Below are 24121 nucleotides of genomic sequence, written 5' to 3'. Positions count from 1 at the left end.
CTTTACTTTTATGGCTATAGATCAAATTGTTCCATCTATAAGAGGAAGTCCGATGCCAACTTTATTGGAAGAACTAGAACTGGCATGGCAAATTAGACGTGAGGCATGTAAACCCCCTGGTCTGAACGATTTGTGTTCTATCAGTTGTATTCTGAAGAATAAAAGCTTTGGTAGATAGTATGTTTCCTGCCATCAGTGTAGCTAACGTGCGATGTATTCTGTGTCATCAAAGCTCTGTATATACATATACCTTTCTCTTATGAGAGTTTCAGATTATCATAGACCTGTATTGGTTTTGTATCACCTAAAAATAGGTGGTCCAACTAGTGTGTTATATTTACACTGTTATAACCATATTACATTTTTATTGTTTTTTATGTTTTTTGTTTTTAAAGTTTTGACCTACATGAATGGTTATATTTGAGGCAACTGGCACTACAGTATCATGCTCATGTTTAAATGTTTTTTAATGTCTTACAACTTTAAGCTGTTTCTTGCACAGTAATTATTTCTGTGATGTAAGCAGTGGTGTATTTTAAATTGTGGTGGTTTTTCAATTACAAGGTTTTCTGAAGAAGTTTGCTTTAGTGCAAACGAAAAGCGCTTTAAGCCTTGTACGTGTCTGTGTTTCATTAATTTTTGGAACTGCTATTTCTCGTTTGCTGATTTTTGTTTACTAGTCTTTTAGTTGCTGGATTATTCTTGGTAACACATTTCAAGTCTGGATTTTGCAGAATTTTGGATATTAGTGAGAATGGGGGTACCATAAAGGAGAGAGGGTAATAAAAAGTGGTTGCAAGGGTTTGTCTAGTAAAAAGGCTAAGAAAGTGTTGGTGCCTGTAGAGCATACCAAGCATTTGGTGTGTTTTTATGATGTTATTGTTTATGTGTAAGTCAAAGTTAAGGATTTCATCTGTAATAATACCTAGTAGTTTAGTGTGGGGGACAACTTCTGTAGTGGCATTTTCTTGAGCTTGTATAGTGAAGAGTTTTTTTTTTTTAATCTAGGGGAGTGGTTTTCTTACAGGTAAAATTTACTAATTTAGTTTTTTTTTTTTTTAATTTAAGGCAAGATGATTGTTAAGCATCTAAGATTCAGTAGAGGTGAGGGCATTCTGGGTGATTTGCTGGAGTTCAGAGCTGGAATTTGCAGTGCATATTAGTGTAGCATCGTCAGCATAGTGGATTACTGAGCATTGTGGGAGAGTGGAGTGAAAGTTGTTAATAAAGATGCTAAATAAGAAAGAACCAAGTATGCAGCCTTGGGGTACCCCTGTGGGAGTACTGAGGAAGGGAGAGTAAGATTGTTGCCATTTGGTAGATTGCTGCCTATTGGAGAGATAGCTATTGAACCATTGTAAGGTAGGTGGAGAAATGTTGAGAATGGATAATTTGGAGAAATGGTATCAAAAGCTTTGGAGAGGTCTAGGAAAAGTGAAGTGATTATTTTGCCAGAATTCCGTGCCCGGTTGACTGTATCTAGCAAGGAGAGGAGGGCAGTAGTGGTGCTGTGTCCTGGTCTGAAACCATGCTGAGTTGGTGATAGAATTTGGTTTTCAAGCAGGTGGTTGAGGAGTTGGGCATGGATGCATTTTTTCCAGTATTTTAGAGAGAGGTGAGAGACTTGCTATGGGCCGAAAGTTTTTGGTGTCTGTTTTGGTGCTGCCTTTGTGTAAGGGGAGGATGTATGCTTTTTTCCAGATCTCTGGGACTAGGGATTCTTTAATCGATCTGTTAATGAGTATGATGATGGGATAAGCTATAGAGTTTGCTGCTAGCTGCCGGAAGTGTGGGAGTAGATTGTCAGGAGCCAGAGTACAGGGTTTTAGCTTAAGTAAAAGTTTTTTTATCGTGGCGGTAGGTATGGGGGAGAATTTTAGGGTGGAGTCGAGTGTAGGGTTGTTTTCTGGCATGATTTGACCATCAGCTGTCTTGGTGGTGCTAACTGTAGAAAAGGTGGTAGTTAGGTTAGCTATGGTGTCAATATAGTAGGAATTGAAGAAAGTGGCAAGTTTGGCTTGGGTTTTGTCTGGGTCAGGGGATCGGTTGCTTTGAGAGCCTGTGTGTAATAGTTGGTTAATGGAGGACCAGAATTTTTTGGAATTATCTTCTGCCCAGTATGTGAAGAAAGTCATGTGGACTTCTTAGTTTATGTTTGGGACGCCTATATTAACAGTCTTCTGAGTTCAGGGCAACTGACCACAATAAAAACATGTTGTATCAGCAATCTGAAAAAAATGAATGCAGTTTAGAGGGTACTACGAGCTTTTCAAAGCAACTGCATTCCATGCCATTCTATGATCGTTGAGGGCAATAATAATGTGTAAAGAGAAAAGGGGAAACTAGATCTGTCTAACTTTGGCTTTGCAAGGAAGTACTACATATTTGGAAATGAGATATATAAAATAACCTACACCTGTTAGCAGTGCATCACTAAGGTTTACAGAACTGGCTATCAGGCTTTTACCAAGAAAGCTAATTGTAGGCCAACTCTGTGGCATAGAAGGGTAAAGCCCTGAATATATCATAGATGATCTGAGTTCAACATGCAATTCAAGTGCCTATAGGAACTGCTGTGGCAAATGGGAGTGGGTGGTCACTGCCAGCTCACTGGTGCTGGGGGATGAGGGAGGTGGCTTTGGCTTACCACATGGCTGACACACAGTGGGAGCATTATATGTTCACCCAGTGGAATTCTGATTTAGTTGGGCTTACGCTACCATTAATGCACTCACGCTACCATAAGTGCATTTGCACTAAATAACCAAGGAGAAAGTAACACATGAAAGTATGGTTCTACTTGGTAGGTGGCAATTGTGGTCTCAGAGGAGTCACTGAAGGTGGTGCTGCCATGTCAAGAGGGTAGGCTACCTCCAGGATACATTAACTCTCTTCCTACTGCCTAATCCTCACCAGAGGGCAGACGACTTATGGATATTCCTGGGCAGGAATGAACTGTCATAATGCTTGCATCTAACCAAGAAATGATGCTGCTCCCATTCCACCAGAATGAATGGGCCAATTTGGGGATTCCGGCGTGTAGCTCGCGAGACATTTGCCTGCGAGCTACATCACCGAAACGGCTGCATCAGCACTTTGCCATAGTGCAAAGTGACTGAAAAGCATAGCCGCTGCAACTATAATCTATGGACGGGCAGCTGCAGCGTGTGTAACGCATTCCTTCTTCTCGTGCAAGGAATGCATTTATTTAATTATTTATTTATTGTGTTGTCAGACTGGCAACACAATAAATAAATAATTAAATAAATGCATTCCTTGCACGAGAAGAAGGAATGCGTTACACAGCCCGTACGGCTGCAGCTGCCCGTCCATAGATTATAGTTGCAGCGTTATGCTTCAGTCACTTTGCACTACGGCAAAGTGCTGATGCAGCCGTTTGGTTTCGGCAATGTAGCTCGCAGGCAAATGTCTCGCGAGCTACACGCCGGAATCCCCAATTTGGAGATGGTAGAGGAGCCAGCAGGCAAGGCTGTGCAAAAAAAAAAAAAAAGAAAACTAATTATATCTCACAGATGAAAAGTGAAGCCCCAGGTCTTTCAGGAGGGTCTATATTATATAGTCAAAGTTTCAAAACCTCGAATCTCATATGTTCGACAACATATGATCGAAGTTTGAAACTATGAATATATAATAAAACATCAAAAAAAATAAAATTTACCTTAACTCTCCGAGCACGGGGGCAAGCCCCCCTGACCCCCACACCCCCCCTACTTAAATATACCAACTCCGAGATCGCACTTCAGTGCAGAAAAGGGAAATTATCCCATTCTGCACCATATGGCATTACATTTAACCTTCAAACTTTTCAAAGTTCGATCATATGGTGTCGACCATATGACATTCGAACTTTGAAAAGCTCGTTCGTGTAATAGGAACACTTTCAGGACATTGTATAGAGGCTGGACATCCCAGAAATGGAACTGTTCGCCACATGCCTCGGCAATGGACTCCAAATCTCTAGTTCCTTCATTCCTTAACAGACAATTTACAGATGCCTTTTCTTTTCCTTCAACTTAGACCAGGTTATATGCCTTCCCACAATTTCCTTTAATTCAAAAGGTGTTGCTAAAAATAGTGCATTACAAGGGCATTCTTATTTTATCAACTCCCTCTTCACTGAGACTACCATAGTTTTCTGTTTTAATGAACCTGACCACTCTTCCTGTATACCCCTTACCACTATCCAATCTTTTTTGGCAGACCAATAAGGCAAGATTGTTGTATTCTCCTTTCAAAACACTAAATCCATCAGCTTGGAGGCTAGAAGTTTAACTCCTAGAAATACTTCCCTCTGTACAGTTTCATGAGCATCATAAAGGAAGCCACAACACCTGCTGTAAAATAATCTTATCTACAGAACTGGAAAGATTTTGTAGGTTGGACCACAGTGCAAGTCATAGAGCCTTTGAACTGCCCCTTTCCAAGACTCTTGGATTGCCTAATCCACTTGTACCAATTAAACTTGAGTTATTTACCCAAAGCAATGCACATTTCTGTAATTCTGCTTATGTTCTGGTCTGCCCAGTTTTAGACATAATCCATTAGTTAAATCCTTCTTAAAAGGTGTCTGCGGTGTAATAAGTAGTGTATCTCCATGAAAGAGCCCTGTACATTTGTATATAGTGGCTTCATGGATGAGCATTGCTGAGTTTATGCCCAGTATATTCTTGGTAATAAGGTCACTTCAAGCTATGCAGTTGTTCTCTATAAGAATTTCTTCAGAGTGTATAAAACATACAAAGAAGGAAGAATGACAATGATACTTTTGAAGTCTTATTATGAAAAATTGGAGAATTTAAATGAATGGAGTCTTGGTCTACATATACAGAGAGAACTGAACATTTTATTTTCATTAAACAGCATTCCTTTGGAGAAATACACAACAGCATTACTGTGTGTTATGGGTGCATCCATATACTTCAGAACCTGGTGTAGCCACAGATACCTGTGAATAAAGCCAATGACCAGATTATGAAAATGTTAAGGGGACATTCTGAGACAAAATCACTGATAATTCTGAAAATATTGTGTTTTTAACCATTGCATCCAGAGGCCCAGTGAGATTGTAATGCTCTATGTTGTTGACCCAAAATAGTTTTTAGCTGTGGGGAATGGGGGGCTGTTTGCCTCAAGCATAGTGGAGATGTACCCACCTAAATACAGGAAGAAAAGCAAACACACTGATTTTTTTGTGAGCAGATGTTCACTCCTTGGCAGAACAGTTGCTTGTATATAGTGTTTGTTGTTGTTGTTAGTTGTCATGATAGAATGAAAAGGGGGGTGTATGAAGTGCTATGACATGTCCCTGTACATTGCATGGTAGTTGTGGCAGTTGTGGGATGATGAGTATTTTTCATATATGGCTACATTGGGTACATAGCTTTGCTAGAGTTGAGATGGAGTTGCAAGGCGAGGATTACTTGTTTGGGTATGGCTTGTTTAAGGTAATTGGCTCAGTTTTTAGGGCTAGAGATGATGATACCCTTATGAATGTGAAACAGGTAGATGGAAACATAAAGGATGTTGATAGTGGAACAAATGGAAAGTGGATATTGGGTTAGGGTTTTTTTTTACTGTTTCGACATGTAATGTCCATGTATTGACTAATTAAGAGGCCTAGAATACTGAATGTAGTTAAAAAGGAGGATGCAAATATAGTTTTATTACAGGAGACAAGTCTGACTAGGCAAGAGCATGTTTAATCTAGTAGCTCAGGCTAGTTATGCTGGGGCATGGAATAAAGGAGTAGTGATTTTACTGGATAAAGTTATAGAAGAGGGTCAGTTGTAAGAAAATGATGGTTGTTTGTCAGCATGGAAGAGTATCTGCAAAAGGGTTGGCATTAACAATAATGTCATTATATAACCCCTTAAGGCCAGATACAGAGAGGTTCAAGATAGGACTTTCAGTGTGTTAAACTTTACAGATGGGGTCTTGATTTTAACTAGTGATGTGATTGGAATATGTTTTTTGAGGTGAGAGTCTGAGACAACAGGTTTAAGTTAAGAGGTAATGAAAATCATTTGAAAGGTCTCTTGAATTAGTAGGGTGTTCCAAGGAGGAGAATGGTAGTGAGGAAGTATAAACTTATTTCAGCTATAAATGGGGCAGATGGTCAAAACTGGGGAAGATTTTCACCTTTAATGAGTAGTAAAACCTATGTAGGAGTGGAGTTTTTGGTCCAGTAATTTTCTCCAATCATGCCTACTTTAAAACTCAACTAGATGGCTTCAGGGAAGGTTATTGGAGATTCCCAATGTATTGTTTGGAAGATGAAAGATTCTTCTCGTTGATGCAGGAGTTGTTGAGTAACGAGTTGTATAAAGTGGAGCAGGATACCCCAGAGGCTTGGGACAACTTAAAATAGATTGTTAGGAGGGAGATCCAGCAGGAAGTGGTAAAACTCAAGAGAAATGCCAGAGAGAGGAGGAGGAAGACAACAGTGGAGCTAAGAAAATTTCAAGCGACTGCCATGCCCATAACACTAGAAGAGTATGAGGAATTAAGAAAGGAGAAAGAGGGGTTACAAAGGTATGAGGATAATATGATTTTGACACGACAACAACAAAAGTCAAAATCAATGTCAAAGTAAATTTTATTGTCGATCAGATATACACAGCAGTGCAAGCTGAATGAAATTACGTTGCTTTGGTCTCAGTGCAAGACATAGCAATGAATACACAGTTTGAGTGACAGTAAGACTAATGCACATACATTAATACTTAAAATATTAACAACACAGTAAATTACCTCAATTGGACAGGAAAGTATTATAGGTTCATAGGTAGGTACTAGGTTATTGGCCGTAGGGCCTATATAAGCCTAGCCAAATGGTACCCTGGCTTTTGCCACCCAAGAAAATTATTTTTCTGTACCCCTGTCAAGCTGAGCCACAGAAGTGATCCCCGGGGTGAATTTCCTTTCTCCCATTCAATCGTCAAGATTTTTCTTGACAAGTGCTACAAAGGAGCTTGCTTTGATATAGATAGGTAGTTTATTCCAGAGTATGTGAAGTGTCTCGGACAGGAATCTATCCCTCCAGCATGTTCTGTTTATTGTGGTGACAAGGTTTAGGTCCCTAGAGTGTGTAGCTCAGAGGGATTGAGATTTCTTTACGTGGAGCATGTCTATCAGCTCTGGGTTTGACATAGCTTTGTATGTTAGGCAGAGATCGCCTCTGAGTAGGTGATATGCAACAGAGTAAAGCTGGAGTTTTTTGAGACTGTCTGTGTAGGGCATCTGTTTGAGGCCGGTAATCCTCTTTGTGAGTATTTCTATGGCCTTTCCAGTTGTTGTAGATGTCTTGTGAGGTACATACCAAAAAGGGCATTGTACTCTCTAATGGGTCTAATGAGTGATGAGTAGAGGGGAACAATGACCTCTTTTTTCCTGGATGAGAAACCTTTTGTGATGAGGTGTGCCAAGTAGAAGGATTTCCTGACTATTGTGGCAATGTGATTATCAAAGGAGAGACTACTTTCCACCTGTGTCCCAAGGTCTCTCATCACACTTTCAGTGTTAAGTAGACTACCGCCAATGTGGTAGTTCATGGTACAGAGTTTTTACCAAAAGGGATGACAATGCACTTTTTGGCATTGAGCTTGAGGCCATGGCTTTGACACCAGGCATCTGTCTCAGTGAGGCCCTTTTGTAGGATGTCCATATCATTAGGAGTTTTGATTATGGCTCCTAGTTTGCAGTCATCTGTGAACTTTGTTAGCCAAAGACCTTCTGTGTTAGCCTGTACTTCAGAGAAGTAGATACCAAACAGGAGAGGACCTTGGACAGAACCCTGTGGCACTCCACTTGTCACTGGTCTGAAGTTGGATTTAGAGTCTGCTACTTTCACAGTGTGAGTTCTGTCAGTGAGCCAGTTGACAACCCATCTTGTGACATAGGGATTTATACCTAGTTTAGTGAGTTTATCTATAATTCCAGAGTGGGGGATGGTATCAAAAGCCTTGGTGAGATCTATTTAGGCTGTGTGAGCCACTTTACCCTCATCTATGGCTTTGGTGACCACTTCAAAGAAGTCTATCAGGTTTAGGAGACATGATCTGCCTTTTACAAACCCTAACTGGGTAGGGTTCAGAGTTTGGAGATTACCAATGTCATTGTTTATAAGTTCCATGATAATACGTTCCATAGCCTTGCAGACCAGGCTTGTCAGGCTAATGGGGAGGTAGTTCCCGGGGTTTGTGGTGGCTCCCCCTTTCTGGAGTGGGATAACCGTTGCTGTGCGCCATTCAGTGGGCACAAAGCCTGAGGTGAGGCTATGATTGAACATGGTACTTAGGTGGGGTGTCAGTTCATTTTGTAGTTAATGTAGGGCGCAGCCTGGGATGTTGTCAGGTCCCATGGATGCTGTGTTCTTGGCTTTGGAGAGAGTGTTTTTACCTGTGCAGCTGTGATTACAGGAACTTTGCATTCTTCCGGTATAGAGATGGGCCTTTTAGGGAATGAGAGAGGGGTAAAGTTAGCATTGAACCTATCTGCCAGGATGTTGGCAATATCAGTTGGTTCTGTATATTTAGTGCCATTGTGCTGTAACTCAGAGCAGATCTGAGTGCTCCCATTGAGATTCTTGACATAGCTGTAGAATGCTTTGTGGTTGTCTTTAGAATCGGTGGTGATTTTGTTTTCATAACTAGCTTTGGAGGATTTTATGAGGGATCTCAGCTTCTTACTGAGGCTGACCACGGAGTTCCTCCAATCATGGGATTTTACTCGTTTTTGCAACAGTTTCTTTCTTCTGTTGTAGAGTTTGTTTATAGCAGGGGACCACCAGATTGGCTTCCTTTTTTTGGAGGATAGCATCTTGGTTCTGTTAGGGATTGCATGATCCATGCACTCATGTAAGTGCTTATAAAGTGCATTATTGTCCGTCAGCATGGGTGTCGTGAAGTTTGCCACTTCTGTCTTAAGAAGCATGAAGTTGGCTTTGGAAAAATTTTTTATGGTGGTTTCCTAATGGGGGGGTGGGGGTGGGATGTGGATGTCTAGGGTGATTTGCTTGTGGTTGGATCTGACCAACGAGGAATTGACCTCTGGTGTGGAGCACCGGTTCCCCATGTTGGTAATAACCAGGTCTAGGATATTGCTGCCCCTGGTGGAGGTGTGGATAAGTTGATCCAAGGCGTTGGAATTTATAAATTCCAAAAAACGTTGAGCACAAGAGTTGGTACATGAGTAGTTTTCCCAGTTAATGGTGGGGTAGTTGAAATCACCCATTATTAGGGTGTTAGGTTGTACCCTAATATTTTCCACTGTATCAAGAAATGAGGAGTGGGAATCCTGGGGCATGGTGGGGGATCTGGAGCAAGCTACAGTTTGGATTGTGGTGTTGCCCAGAGTTAGTTGCACTTGGATAATCTCGGATGCATTATGCTGAGCAACTAGCCTGGATGGTGTGGATATCCTTAATGAATATGGACATGCTTCCACCTTTAATGCTTTGATCCAGGTTAGGTGGCCAAAAGGTGTGGTATGAATTATAGCCTGGTAATGCCGGGGTGCTCTCTGGAGCCTTGAACCAGGTCTCTGTCACTGCACAGATGTCGATGTTCTCCATTTTAAGGAGTGCCTCGAGTGAGTGCATTTTGAGGTTTAGACTTCTACCAGTAAGTAGCATTACCTTTAGATTTTGCTTGCTTGTACCTGTTACGGTGGTGAATTTGTCATTTGAATCTTGCCTAAAAAAGGCACTATAGGGGTGGCAAGAGCCTTAGCCAGTGTCCGGAATCCCAAAAGTGACAGGTGCAGGTCATCTCTGGCAAAGTATCGTGATTTGTCGATCATGTCATCCCAGGCAGACAGATACCGGATCCCCTTAGAATGACACCAGAAGCTTAGCCAATTGTTGAAGTCAATCATTTTGTCCTTGTACTGTGGTATCATTCTGGGTCATGGCAGGATGCTACTCAGGGCTAGGGTCATACCTGCCTGGGTTACAAGATCGGACAGCTACTCCATGTCTCTTTTCATGTAGTCCAGGGAGCTACATCTCAGGTCATTCACACCAACATGGACAATGACAGAGTAGGTAGATTAGACATATTATACTATTAGGTACTGCAAAGACTATGAGTTCACATTGTGATTGCTTAGATATTGCACTTCATCAACTGTAGTATGATATATTCTGATGTTCATATTGCACATGTGTGGAGTGGTGACTCACTCCTGAACACTTCACATTCAGGAAGTAATAGCATAAGAAATCAGGTTAACTGTACACAATTATTGAAGCAATTTGCTAGAGTGATTACTATAGATGATACTTCACAGCAAGTGGCATATTGATCAGATTATTTGCTGTCATGCCTGGCATTCACGTTTAGCAGCCTTATGGATAGAAGAAAGAAGCTCCAGTTCAGTATAGATGTTTTGCAGTGTAAGCGATACCACCTGCCCAAGGAAAGGTGGAAGTACATGCCATGGGCAGAGTTAGTGGGATTGTCAATTATCTTTCTAGCCCTTCCCACACATCGTGTCTTGTGCAGATCATCCATAGATGGGAGCGAGGAACCTGTGACTTTTTCTGCTATCCTCACTACCCTCAGTACCAAACTATGATGCTATTTGAGAGGATGCTCTCGATGGTCCTCCTGTATAAAGCTTTGAGGATAGACTGAGACAGGTTGGCCTTCCTCAAGTTTTCATAGGAAGTGCAGACATTGTTGTGCCTTCTTCACTGTGTGGCTAATATGAGTCAACCAGGATAGGTCATCTGAGATGTGCATCCCCAGGAACTTGGTGTTTTTGACTATTTCCAATGCCACCCCTTTAATTTCCAGAGGTTGATGCATCTCCTGAGCCCTCCTGAAGTCCACTATTAATTCTTTGGTTTTGCGTACATTTAAGGCCAGATTGTTGCTGTCACACCAATCTGTCAGATGCTCCACTTCATCCCTGTAGGCTATTTCCTCACTATTTCTGACAAGACCTAAACAGTGGTACCATCCACGAGCTTGATGATTTTGTTGGATTCATGCTTGGCCATGCAGTCATATGTCAACAACATATAGCTATGTGGATATTAAAGAGTGGAAGTACACCCAAAGCTGTGAGTGCACTTGCTGCTAGATTTCAGCAACAGTGAGTGGAAATTATGATTAATAGTATCTCATTGGATAATAGACAAGAATGGGTGTCAGATCTAGGTGAGATTCAACCATACCTCTCAACCTCTTAGTGCAAGAAATCTGGACAAAGCCTGTCAAAATGGGTGAGACAAAGGCCCAAAAATAGGGACAGATTTTAAAAATTGCTCTTAAGAAAGTTGCTAGAGTAACAGGGTTTGTGTTAACATACATTTTCTGAAAGATTTGAATTCTGAAACTCAAATGTATGTCATTATTTAGTGACTTCAGTCCTCAGATCCGTCCCAGTGATTTGCCAGAAAACCACATATTTTATGAGGAACAGACCAAAAATATGAGCAAGAAATCTGGACATTCTGCAAAAATCTGGACAGTTGCTAAGTATTCAATGGGCTTTTAAAGCCTGTTATGAGTACCTTATAAGCATGAGGATGAGTACAATGAGAGCTACATATTAGAGATTGTTAACATTTTGGGTTCCTTGGGGCTTCCACTTTTAGCAGATTCACAAAGGGACATACTGATTCAGAACATAACTGAGAATGAAGTTAGAGGCCATCCAATGGCAGAAGGATGGGAAATCTCTAGGACAGGATGGGATACCCACTGAGGTTTGGAAAAAGGAGTATGTAAAATTGGTAATGACTTGGGTCCAACTTTTTAACCAGGTATGGAGAGGAGGGTTCCCAAGTCTTGGCAGAATGGAGTTATAGTAATTTTGCCTAAAGAGGAGAAAGATCCTTCTAGACTGGGATCATATTGCCATATAACTATGTTAAGTCAAGATTATAATGTGTTTGTCTGTCTTGGAAAGGAGGCTGGCCCCAGTCATGGCAGTGTTGATAGAAGGCAAGCACTGTGGGTTTGTGGGGGTAGAAGGACAGTAAGTCATTGCTAGAGATGCATAAGTTTATGCTGCTGTTTTCTGAGGAGTAACCACTATGCTGCTTTTTCTCAGTCCATGTATTTTTGAAGCTGTCCAAGTTAAGTGTGATGCCAAAGCTATAGGTGGTTTTGCTGTGACAGCTGTTGAAGGCATGTATTCCAGTGCCTTCTTCCAACATTTGGATGGATAGTTTGCTATTTTCCCTGTCTAGCACTGTAAAGTGCCTGGCAGTGACATACAGTGAAGCTGTATGGGGTACTCATGGCAGTAGTGCTGAAGCTTTCCTGTTTCCATGGTGACATTCCTCTTCCTTACCCCTTACACTTTCCTTCCCATACAGGAGTTTTTGCTCTGTGTTGTAATTGCTGGTATTGTGTTGTTGTAAGGATGTTCTGCACTGTGGTACACAGCCTTGTTAAGCCTATAATCCCCCACCTAGTCAGTATGATGGATTACCTTTTTTGCCAGGAGCAGGTCCTAAGTACAAGATAATAAACCATGATGGCTGAGTTGCATGATTAGTAACTGCCATCTTTTACAACTGTCTCACCTGTGTTCCTCAACCTGGTTGATAAGCTGGATTGCCTTTTGCATGGGACAGGTTCTAACTGCAGGGTGGCAAAATGTGCTGAGTGTTCCTTCTGTACTGTATATGTATATATATATATATATATATATATATATATATATGTATATAGCCCTTTTGAAAAAGGAATTACTAAAATGAGTATGTTAGTAGACCTTTTGTTACTACCATAGTGGTGTGGTGATTTCTTCCAAATAGAGGCAACTTCATTATTTATCACTCTAGACAGGGGTGGCAGGGACTGATTTGTTACAGCTTTTTCTTCATGGCGATCCCTTATGGAATTACATTGTAATTCAGTCTGAATTAATTTTATTGAGCCATTTGTGGATTGCAATGCATTATTTCTGTAAATTGTAATAGCGTATGTTTTTTATATTATTGCTCATTAGTTCTTGTTGGGGGGACTGGTCAGCCTTATTGCTGCCCGAGGGAGATGGTTAACCCACCCAGCACTATGAAGACAATTACCAAGTCTTAAGGTAAGTTCGTCACAAAACTCAAATTGTATCCTGTCAGGTATTAAATTCATATAGAAAATGGGTAAGGCTTTGTTCATATGAGAGCTTGAAGCTCATAAATCCACTGTGTTTAATTATTTTGTGCTATAAAGAGCACATTTGGTGATTTATGTTTAGGTCTGCTGAGAGAGCTTTTCTCAAAGTTTAATGCTGAATGTGTGTAGAAATCAAACCTAGGAGCCTTAGTTGAGTTCTTTGAAGAGTTGACTACCCAAAAGTGTTGGATTGTATACCTTATTCCCAAGCTGTCTAATTTACTCTTAAATTGCTGCAAACTTTCCACATTTTATGAAACCTAGCATTCCACAATAGCCCTTCTCTAATTTGAAGGCTGTTTCTTCTTATTTCTGTTTCAGTCCAAAGCATTTCTACTAACTCACCATTGTTTCTTGTTCTTGCATGATTACTAAATTCAACTCCCATGGTAGCTGCCATTCTGTTGCTGGTCTTATATTCATAAATCAGAATAAGATCACGTCTTAACAGTCTGTAGCTTATTGAAAACAATAATAGATTCGTAAGTCTGAAGTGTGGCCTCAGTAGCATTTTCATCACAAATTTAAGGTCCTGAGGCAGGAAGTGCATATTTTTGTTGACGCTCAGGGCATATTTCCCTAAAGATAAAAAGGTATCTTGAATGTTTGGTGAGAAACAGAATTTAAGAGCTTGTTCTTAACCTTACAAACTCAGTCTCATGAGTTTGGTATTTTTAATGTTATTATTGTATGTAAAGAAAGGCATTTCAGTGTAAAAGCTGTATTGTTTTAGAATTAGGCTAGTTTCTATTTCACTATGAAATGGCATTTAGAAGTGTATTATGCCATGTTCTAGGTAATAGATAAATATTGTCACGTTTTCTTAAACAAGTTAATTAAAAAGTGTTGTGTTTTTCTAAGCTATTAGAAATTAACATGCACTGGTGACATAGAGGTATAAATCCCCGACTATGAGTATGACTAGAGACTTGGGTCTTTGACATTGCAGGCAGAGCGGATTGACATGCCCATCCTAGGAGCATGAGAGTGCATGTTCAGGCACACCTCTGCTGTTGATTCCTGGTGGATGCTACAGATGCACAGAAAGTGCCATCTACAAGAGGAGGGGCATTGGTGAGTTCCATGCAGGGGTGTGACTGATAGCGAGTCCATTGCATACCACTCCCTTGGGTGCAATGAACATGTGAGGGAAGAGATTAGGAGTATAAACAAGAAAACATTGCCGCAGGTGTCTCGCTCTCATCATTGGTCCTGAGTGTGAATCAGGGTTAATCCACAGAAGGTATAGAGAACCCTGTATACACAGTGGATAAGGAGAGGTCCTGAGTACAGCCGGCGGTCAGTTGCACGAACCAAAAATGTTAAAAATCACCAGATTCATGTGTAGTTAGCAACAGCAGCTTTGTAGTTTCAGCAGCTCCTAGTATTATTAACAGTTTGACACATTCCTTTAGAGAGACTTGTAAATGCAGAGCTTGTCCTTTTTTTGTACAAAAGTAGGTGCAGTTATTGCGCTTCTAATAAGCAAGAGATTTGTAAAATGCCTGCTAAATGTTTGGAAAACTGTATATTTTTATACATATATTATCCATTATTTATCAAGCCCATTTGGGAAGGTACAATAGTCAAATGGTATAGAACTACAAAATGAAAAATCACCGACTTGAATGTCATTGCAATGCTTTATTTTCTTTGTGATGTTTCCTATGTCTTGTCTTCCTTCTTGACCATTGCATACGAAAGAATCCATAAAGCTCTCTATCAGATCTTTTCTCTTCCTGATTATATTAAATGTAGTATATTCAGTATAATGTTTTCATGTGAAATGCAGTATCACTGTGAAGTATTTTAATGAAATCCTTTTCTTCCTAGGAGAAGTCCAGATGTGCAAGCTAAGGAGGAGCTATGGAAACATATCCAGTAAGTAAGGCTTTACCAATTTAAGTAAATAGGAAGTAACACTAGTTCTCATATTGTTACATTTGAATATGAGATACTGTGCTAAAGAAGTAAGTATAAAGTAATGACGAAGGATAGCTGCCTTCTGCCAAACAAAGCAGTTTATCAATCATGCTGACACAGTGGAAGCCTAAGATGAGGACAGAGAGGCGCTGCTAAAAATATTGTGTAAAAGTGGCTGCAGTGGCGCTTGTTTTGTTTTGCGAGGATGGCCTGCAGTCATGTATGAGCTCAGTAACTGTTGCAGCTCCAGAGTTTTCTTTCCCAGAAGTAATCAGCTGTATGTTTTGTACATTACACATCATGTGAGGAGACATGACACAGTACTCGAATGGAAGAGATAGTTTGGGGCAGAATCAAAGGGAGAGCTTTAATTGCTAAAGATAAGAAATACGTGTTTTAGAGACCAAATTATTCAGAACGATCCTTATTAAACCCTCTTTCTTGGGAAATATTGAAGTCATTCATAAGATGCTTTTGATGCAGAAAGCATCTGAACTTAAAGGGATCAGATTTTGGCACAGGTGAAACAGAGCTTTAGTATATTCAGCTTTTTTTTACCACATATAGAAATAGTTCTTCCTAGGTTACAGAGGCTAACCAAAGCAAATCTTACTTATCAACAAAGTGTAACTCATGATGGTGTTCCCTAAAGCAGCCCCTTTATACTGCAATGAAATTCATAGGAGCTAAGGGCAAAACAGTATGTAGTGAGAATTTCAGAGGCGATCAGAATGGCCATACATACCGTTTTGTGATGTGTACCATTCCTGCTTAGTTAACTGAACGTAATATGGACTTTATCATAACTTATTTGGCTTGTTTACTTTGCCAAGATATCTGTCCTTCTGAGAAGGATATGAAAATGTGTTGGCTAAGATAAGAAAGGGGCCTTAGTGTTCATAGCTGTAGTACACAGTCCCATACAAGGGCTGCATGCTGTGCGTTACCCACAGCCATGGCAGCAGTGTGATTCATGAAGCTGAGAATCACTTCTTCTGTGCCAGTGCCCATTTGGACCAACCACAAATCACAAATAATGATGCATAATACATGGAGATAACCCTATGCCATAATACACATGCAGACAGACACAATATTCATATGCAAACATATTCACACACAGACACATTGACACGTTATCACTCATGCAAAAACAAATAGAAAATACTGTCAAATCATTACTCATGCACGATACGTGCACTGACAAACTTGTTTTCACACATATGCATTCTGCTTCTCACTCTCTCTCTGTCTCTCTCATACAGGTGTATCCACACACACATTAACACATACACATGCATGCGCGCATGTCACCACCTGCTCCTTTACCTGCAGCTACCGGGACAGCACAGTCTGTGTCCTTGGATCTCTGCTGTAGTGGCTGGAGCCTATTCATATAAGTACAGGCCTCAAGTTCTCATAACCACGAATGAACTATCATCAGCATATTATGTTAATGATGAGATCAAGTACAACAGATGCTTTAGTTGGTGAGAATTTGATTGCATCTCTATGTTAGATAAGACAAAGTTTAGTTGTAGCAGAGCAACTCAGGATGTACCGTTACATCCCATTGTATTTTTCCTGACCTACAGGAGTGTCATTCGAGAGACTGGTGCTGCTGTTACTAGGCAGTGTTAAGTTGAGCAATCCATTCCTTTGTGGTCAGACACTGTACTGCCGTGTTCGCACTGTGCTGCCTGCCATTGTATTCTTGTAACTTTAATTCCCTGCTTCATATTATACTGTGCCATTCACTTGTTTGTGAATCACAGACTTTACTGTGGATTCTCATTTGCATACCAGCTGCATACCTGAACTCCTCCATGTAGTTATCTGTGTATTTACCTATTCCATTGGGTATTAACAAGTCCAAGAGACTTGTGTGAAATGCTCAGGGCATCATATGTAAGGTTTACTGCACATTAGCCTTATGCAGTCATGTATCTTGTGTATGAATAGGGATCAAAGACAAGCCTTGGTGCATGACTGCTGCCCAACAAATTTTTATAGACTCACTAATTTTAACTCTTTATCCTTACAAAGATAATGCTTTTATGCAATCACAGCAGGGCCAGCCTCTTTTACTGTCGTGTTTATATATTCCAATTGCTTGTATTCCCAAGATGTGAACAGAACTTCTTCCTGTTGACTTATAGTGGCCTGTAACCATGATCAGCTTTCATTACGAGATGAATTCCACTGTACTAGAAGAGCAGTTGACTCAGCAATTCTGTTCCTGATTTCTTATGTCTGAGCCCATCAGATGATGACTGATATATAATTTTGCCTTACAGAAGCGCCGTGGGCGGCAGCATGTGCCATTACCATTGCTGAGTCTGTATGCCCAGTAGGCATTTCACTCTGTAACATGACTGGTTTGTCAGACATGAGTTATGGAACGTCCCAGTCAATATCTTACTCTGCCAGCTCTAGTGGCATACAGAGATAAAGCCCTGACTACTGTACAGGTGACTCTAGTTCTGATGATGGCTTGGGTGCCTTATTGAGCTATCTGCAGATGGATGGGAGTGGGTGGCTGCTGTGGCCCAGCCATCCTGCAGGGAAGGAGAAAGGTGGTTCTGCTCACCACTGGGGTCATGCCTCTCTGCAGCACTATGTGTTGCACCCATGGAACATGAGCCTGTGAGCATATGCTGCCACTTTGCCCATGTCTCTAGACTAGTGAGTATGTGGAGGCACATTGTGTGCAGCAAGCAGCACATAGCAAAGCTCTGAGAGCTGCTGTGAGGGAGGCATTTCTACTTGATCCGTAGAAGTCTTAATCCCCATTTACTCATAACTCAAGAGACCCATTATTGAATATAATGCACCTTTTGGCATATGTTTATCTAATCATATCACACAACTTGAGAGACCTCAGAGATTCATAACGAAGAAAGATCAGTGACCTCAAAAATGTTAGTTATCAGGAGAGACTGGCAGTCCTTTCTCTGTACTCAGTCTCTTACAGACTCCTCCTTGGAAATCTGTGTCGAGCCTTTCAAGCCATGAGTGATCCAACCCTATTTGACCTCCTACTCCTTTGTAGAACTAATGGTATCTCAGATACTCAGTTAAAGGAACTAAACCTTCATCAGCAGATAAATAAAATATGTTGGCATGATAGATTCATATCTCAGTGTACCCCTCACCTCTGGAACAAACTTCCACTACATTTCAAGCAGCACCTTTGCCACCTTCAAGGTAAAGCTAGGTAATTGGGTGGGCCGCCTCAAATTCTCTCTTGGTCTGTCTTGTCTTGCCCTCCTTGAGACTAGAGTGAAGTTTTAGATAGGGCTTTGTGTAGGCTTGAAATGGTCTACAGACTGATTGCCTAGTTCTTACCTATGAATCTATGAGGAGTAGGCCACTGCCCAGGGCCAGCAAAATGGCCCACCATCTGCCATCTGTCTTTCACTCCACGGAACAAATAGCCAGCTTGGGTGCAAGTAGAGTAGCCATCAGGTCATTCCTGTCAAGGGGAAAAATTCTTAGCGTACTGCAGAGATACAGAAAGTCTTTTTATTTGCTCTTTTCCTTCTGCTTCTTTCCTTTCAGTATATTTATTGAAGTACTGTTGATGTAGATTAGTTGGTACATATTCATATTAAGGACTAGGGCAACCATCATATGCGGTCTTTCAGTATGGTATTGAGATCCATACCTCATTATTTTATTGAATTCAGTCCTCAGTGATTTGCCAGGAAACCACAAATGTAATGAGGAACAGATCAAAAACATGAGGCAAAAATGTGGACATTCTGCATAAATCTGGACAGCTGAGAGGTATAATAGTATTTAAAATGCTGGAATTAGAACAGTGGAGAGGTGAAATTACTGACATATGAATCCTTCATGACTGATGAGCATAGATTTTCAGGCTATGGTTGAATCAAGAATACTCCAATAGCTTTAGAAACAGGTATGAACTTTCACTGTGTATAAATAGCGGAAACAAAGACAAAACCAAACTAAGAAACTGTTTAAAAAACACTTTGGGAAAGCCAGCCAACACCAAAGGCTTCTACACTTAAATGGACTGCCGCTACTGCGTGGTTACAGCTGATTACTGCTAACAGCTGAACCAAAATTAAAAAACATAACTACTACACAGATATAATGTCAAGTGCTTTCATCCTTTTTTTTTTCAAAAACATTTTTATTTTGTTTTCATTATAAACATACGCAAATGTACATATAACAAATACAATAAAACAATAACAAAACTATTTACATTCATCCATGAAATCATTTTATCCATGAGAAGTTGTGCTTTCGTCCTTTAATTGTGCTTGCAGAACGTCCTCAGAAAATTAAGTTATGCTAGATAACTAGAATTTGAGAGACTGAGATAAAATCATGGTATAGAGAATATCTGTGGTGGTAGAAAGTATCAGTCTGCTGTATCATTTTTAACAGTATTACTGAAACTTCTTTTGCTGTTACATAATAGAGGTGAATTATCTTTAATGTGCATAGGTCACTACATTTCTGGGGTTTCAACAACTGGACTTTTACTAGTAAGCCAGACCTACTAATTTGTATGTTGTGTTAACTGACTTTCATCTATCACATTGAGGTGCTGAGTTGAAGCAGTACTCTTTCGCTCCAGGAAATGGGGCATACTGATGTCCTTCATGGATGCATCTGCAGTCATAACAACTGGGTTGTCCTGTCGTCAGGCAGCCCTTCAGTCGGCCGGATTCCAAAGTCCGGGTCCGGCTTCGGCTGATGTCGCACTTCACCCGACGTCATCTCTGTTGGTCCTCGGGTATAAAGGCATCAGCCGACGCCATTTTCCTCAGTCTTTCTTGCCGCGTGGCGCCCGAAGCAGAAGCTGTTCGCAAGTGCCGGTCAGTCGGATCCAGAGATTACTTCTACCGAATACTACTTCGAAGACTTCTAAAGCTAAGTACCCCGTTGGGGACTCTTTCTTGCCTCAGCCGATGTCAGAAAAAGTTAATAATTGTTTAACCTGTGGGAAACAAATACCTCATAAAGATTTTCACTCTTACTGTCTGCCTTGTTTAGGCCCAGCCCACGACGTAGCAGCCTGTTCGGCCTGTGCTTCTTTCAACCGACGAACGCTTAGGCGTCGGTCGGAGTTTGCTGAACAGTTTTTCGGTTCTGATTTTGCGTACATTATGCCGCCGGATCCTCCGACTACCCAATCTGCCAAAAAACGCAAAGATAAAGACCGACACTCGCGGTCCGCGGTTTCGGCTGAAACCATGGTTAAGCAAATCATGAGTGTCTCGGTTTCGCCGAAACCGAGAAAACTGATCAAAGTACAGCTGAATCTATCTCTACAACTGAGGCCCCTGCTACCATTCTTGAATCGGCCTCAGAAATTATACCCACTACGGTGGTTGCCACTGACTTATCAGACACCATTCCCTTGGATGTCTCTACCCCAGCACGTGGTGCTGCTAGGCCTCCAGCAGCCATGTCCATTAAGGCCTTTGCCAGGGCTAAAGCAGCCAAGACTACTAAAACAGTGCCTGTTAAACCCCTTCAACCAGGCCCTCCTCTAGTTCTCAAATGCTTACTCTGGCAGTAGATTTAATTTCATTAATTAGAGGATCTCAATCTCACCCAGACAGGGCCTCTCAGCCCCAGAGAAGAGACCTAGGGCAGAGCCCCTGAGCCAGTGTCATCTGATGATTCAGCCGATGAATCAGACATAACTGACCAGCCAGAGGCTCCTTTCTCTAATTTTGAAGACTCTGATGCTGAAGAATCCATTCCAGCTGCTTCCCCACCAGAAGAATTTTCCTTTGGGGAAACCTTACATGCCATGCGAGAGCAGTTCCAATGGCAGCAACAGGATTTTTCAGACTCCAGAAAAGACTTAGGACTTTTCTGCACCTTCCACAACACAGGCCCTTAGCTATACCTCCTGTTCTCTCTGTGGTGGATGATGCTTTCAATGATGTCTGCTCCGCTCCAGATTCTTTACCTCCAGCCCCTGCCAAACCAGACAGATTTTACAGGGTGCCAGACACTCATCACCACCTTTACAAGGCCCCTCTTGCAGACCCAAACTATATCCCAGGGTCCCAAGGCAGTAGCCCACCATAGCTAAAACCCTATTCCTTCTGAAAGGGAAGCAAGGTCATTAGACAGATGGGGCAAAAGGTCTACACTTCAGCTACTCTCTCAGCTAGAGCTTTAAACTGTCAGTTTCACATGATACAATACCAAGAGTTTATGCTTGATCAGTTAACTAAAAAGCTAACCACTGATGAATCTCTTGATAAGAAATATGTATTAGAAATGGTAAATAACATACAACAGGTTAGTAACCATTCCTTAAAATGTGGCTATGATGCACTGGAGGCTTCATTTAGATCAGCCATGACTGGCACAGTGATAAGAAGGCATGCATGGCTAAAGGAGCAAGCTTTACCGGATCATGTTAAAGCAAAGTTACTAGATGCTCCTATGGATAGGACAAGTTTGTTTGGTACACCTGCCCAGCAGGTTATGAAGAAAATGGAAGAAAAGGCAAAATCCGTTCAAACGGTTAAAGATTTCTTGCAGGTTCAGCCCCCAAGGTTTAGCAGGAACTGGCCTGCCAAAAATTGGTCCTTTCCTGACTCCACAAGATCTCAAAGGGGCAGAAACAGACGTTCCAGAGGCAGAAACCAATCCAGAGGAGGTGCCTACAGAGGACGACAGTGGCAAGGTAACAACAGAGGCACAGATGCAACCACAGTGACTTAATCCTAAATCCGCCTACCAGGGAACAAATAGCAGCTCCTCTAGGCGGAAAGTTAACCTTATTTTCAAAAAACTGGCACTATATAACAAAAGACAAGTGGATTTTACAAACCATAGATCAAGGATACCGGTTCCACTTCCACACTTTACCAATCAAAAGAGGAATGCCAAATCTACCTCCAAATCAAAAAACAGAGGCTCTACAACAGATAATGCAGTTAGCAAACATGAGAGCTGTGGAAAAAGTGCCAACTGCAGAGCAAGGAAAGGGGTTCTACTCAAGACTATTCCTAGTTCCAAGAAAGGAAAAAAGTTGGAGACCAATTCTCGACCTGTCCGCCTTAAATACATACATCATTGTCCCAAAATTCAAAATGCTGACCCTACAGCAACTTCTTCCCATGCTGGGCAAGGAGTGTTGGCTGGTAACTCTAGATCTCAAGGAGGCATACCTGCACGTCCCCATTCGACCAATCTGCAGAAGATACCTCAGATTTCTTGCAGGATCAGAGCACTATCAATTCTCAGCATTGCCCTTTGGCTTATCTACTGCGCCCAGAGTATTCACAAAATGCCTGGCATCAGTAATTGCCCATTGCAGACTACAGGGAATACAAATTTACCCATACCTGGACGACTGCCTGCTACAAGGGGACAACAAAAGCAAGCTGACAACAGATTTACAAAGGGTCATCTACTTGCTACAAGCACTGGGATACACAGTCAATCTACAAAAGTCAAGGCTGATACCATCCCAAACAAGGACATTCTTGGGCTGAATTGGACACAGTAAAACAAATGGCATTCCTAACTGCAGAAAACAAAAAGAACTCCCTCTTTACTTCTTGGCACTAACAAAGCTGAACAAGTTAACAGCAAGAAAAGTACTGCAGGCCTTGGGCTTCATGGCATCATGCATAATCCTGGTCCCACTTGCCAGACTACATATGAGAAAACTACAGTGGTACCTAAAGAATTTATGGTCCCAACACAGTCACAGCCTAGAAACAGAAATCCCACTAATTCCATGCTTAAAACAGGAGTTCCTATGGTGGGCTCAGGCATGCCAGGCAAACCCAGGCCTACCCTTTCGCAGATGTCAAGCAAACCAGACCATCACAACAGACGCTTCAGACCTAGGATGGGGGGCCCACATGCTGGACAAATGCGTGCAAGGATTGTGGACACAGGATCAACTTCACCTGCACATCAACCTAAAAGAAATGCTGGCAGTAAAACTGGCAATCCAAAGGTTCAGACCATTTCTCAAAGAGGGCCAGTTGATGATAAGGACAGACAACACCACAGTCATGTGGTACATCAACAAGCAGGAAGGCACTCATTCATACCCCCTATGCAGAATGACTTTGGAGCTGTGGAACCTGGCACTCAGCTACAACATCCAGTTACAGGCAATGTTTGTACCGGAAAAGAAAATATTCTAGCAGACATATTAAGCAGAACCACATCGGATGCCCACGAATGGAAACTGCACCCGGACATTTTCAAGACCATCTCAAAGAAATGGGGAATGCCTCAGATAGACCTATTTGCATCACCTCTCAATCACCAGCTCAAAAACTTCTGCACAAGGACATTACACCCACTGGCATGGAAAGTGGATTCGCTCTCCTTCAGCTGGAAAGGCCTGACAGCATATGCATTCCCACCTCTTCCCTTGATACACAAAGTATTACTAAAAATCAAGGAAGAACGTCCAAGGATAATCCTGATAGCTCCAAACTGGCCAAGACAACACTGGTACCCACTGCTGAGGAGCATGTCTCAGAACAATATGTGGCCAATACCCCTGATGCCTTTGATACTAACTCAGAACAACTACAGCATCATACATCCAAACCTAAAAACGTTGCAACTGACTGCATGGAACATCACATAGCAACAGCTAACCCAGAACTTTCTCAAAGAGTTAAAGACATTATTCTTGAAGCACGCAGACCTTCAACAAGAAGGAACTATGCTGGAAAATGGAAAAGGTTTGTCATTTGGAGTACTGAAAGAGGAAAAGATGTGTCAAACATAGATATGCCTAACATTCTAGAGTATCTAGCCGAACTTCTTCATTCAGGCTTGTCCTACTCCTCCATCAAGATACATGCATCAGCTATTTCAGCAGAATACAGCTTTGATCCACCTGTTTTTTCGCACCCTTTGCTCAGGCAGTTCCTCAGAGGAATCAAGAATGTAAAACCTCCAAGGAAACCACCTTTGCCAGCTTGGGACTTAAACTTTGTGCTAGAAAAGTTAACACTATCACCCTTTGAACCAGCAGCAACAGCAGACCTACAACACCTGTCATG

At 41.5% G+C, this 24121-nt stretch overlaps 1 protein-coding gene across 1 annotated transcript in view; it reads left to right on the top strand.

Annotated features, from left to right (window-relative positions):
* EPB41L4A (erythrocyte membrane protein band 4.1 like 4A) overlaps positions 1–24121 on the top strand; it is a 2214504-nt gene that overhangs the window by 2066071 nt on the left and 124312 nt on the right. Inside the window, exon 18 of the mRNA XM_044064468.1 lies at positions 14985–15032. Within this exon, the coding sequence (XP_043920403.1) occupies positions 14985–15032 (48 nt within the window). The remainder of the gene's footprint in view (positions 1–14984; positions 15033–24121) is intronic.

The sequence above is a fragment of the Protopterus annectens genome, chromosome 2.part2 (genome assembly GCF_019279795.1).
Source record: "Protopterus annectens isolate FY-2018-M chromosome 2.part2, PAN1.0, whole genome shotgun sequence".
Classification (NCBI taxonomy): Eukaryota; Metazoa; Chordata; order Ceratodontiformes; family Protopteridae; genus Protopterus; species Protopterus annectens.
This window is presented reverse-complemented; position numbering and strand designations above follow the sequence as displayed.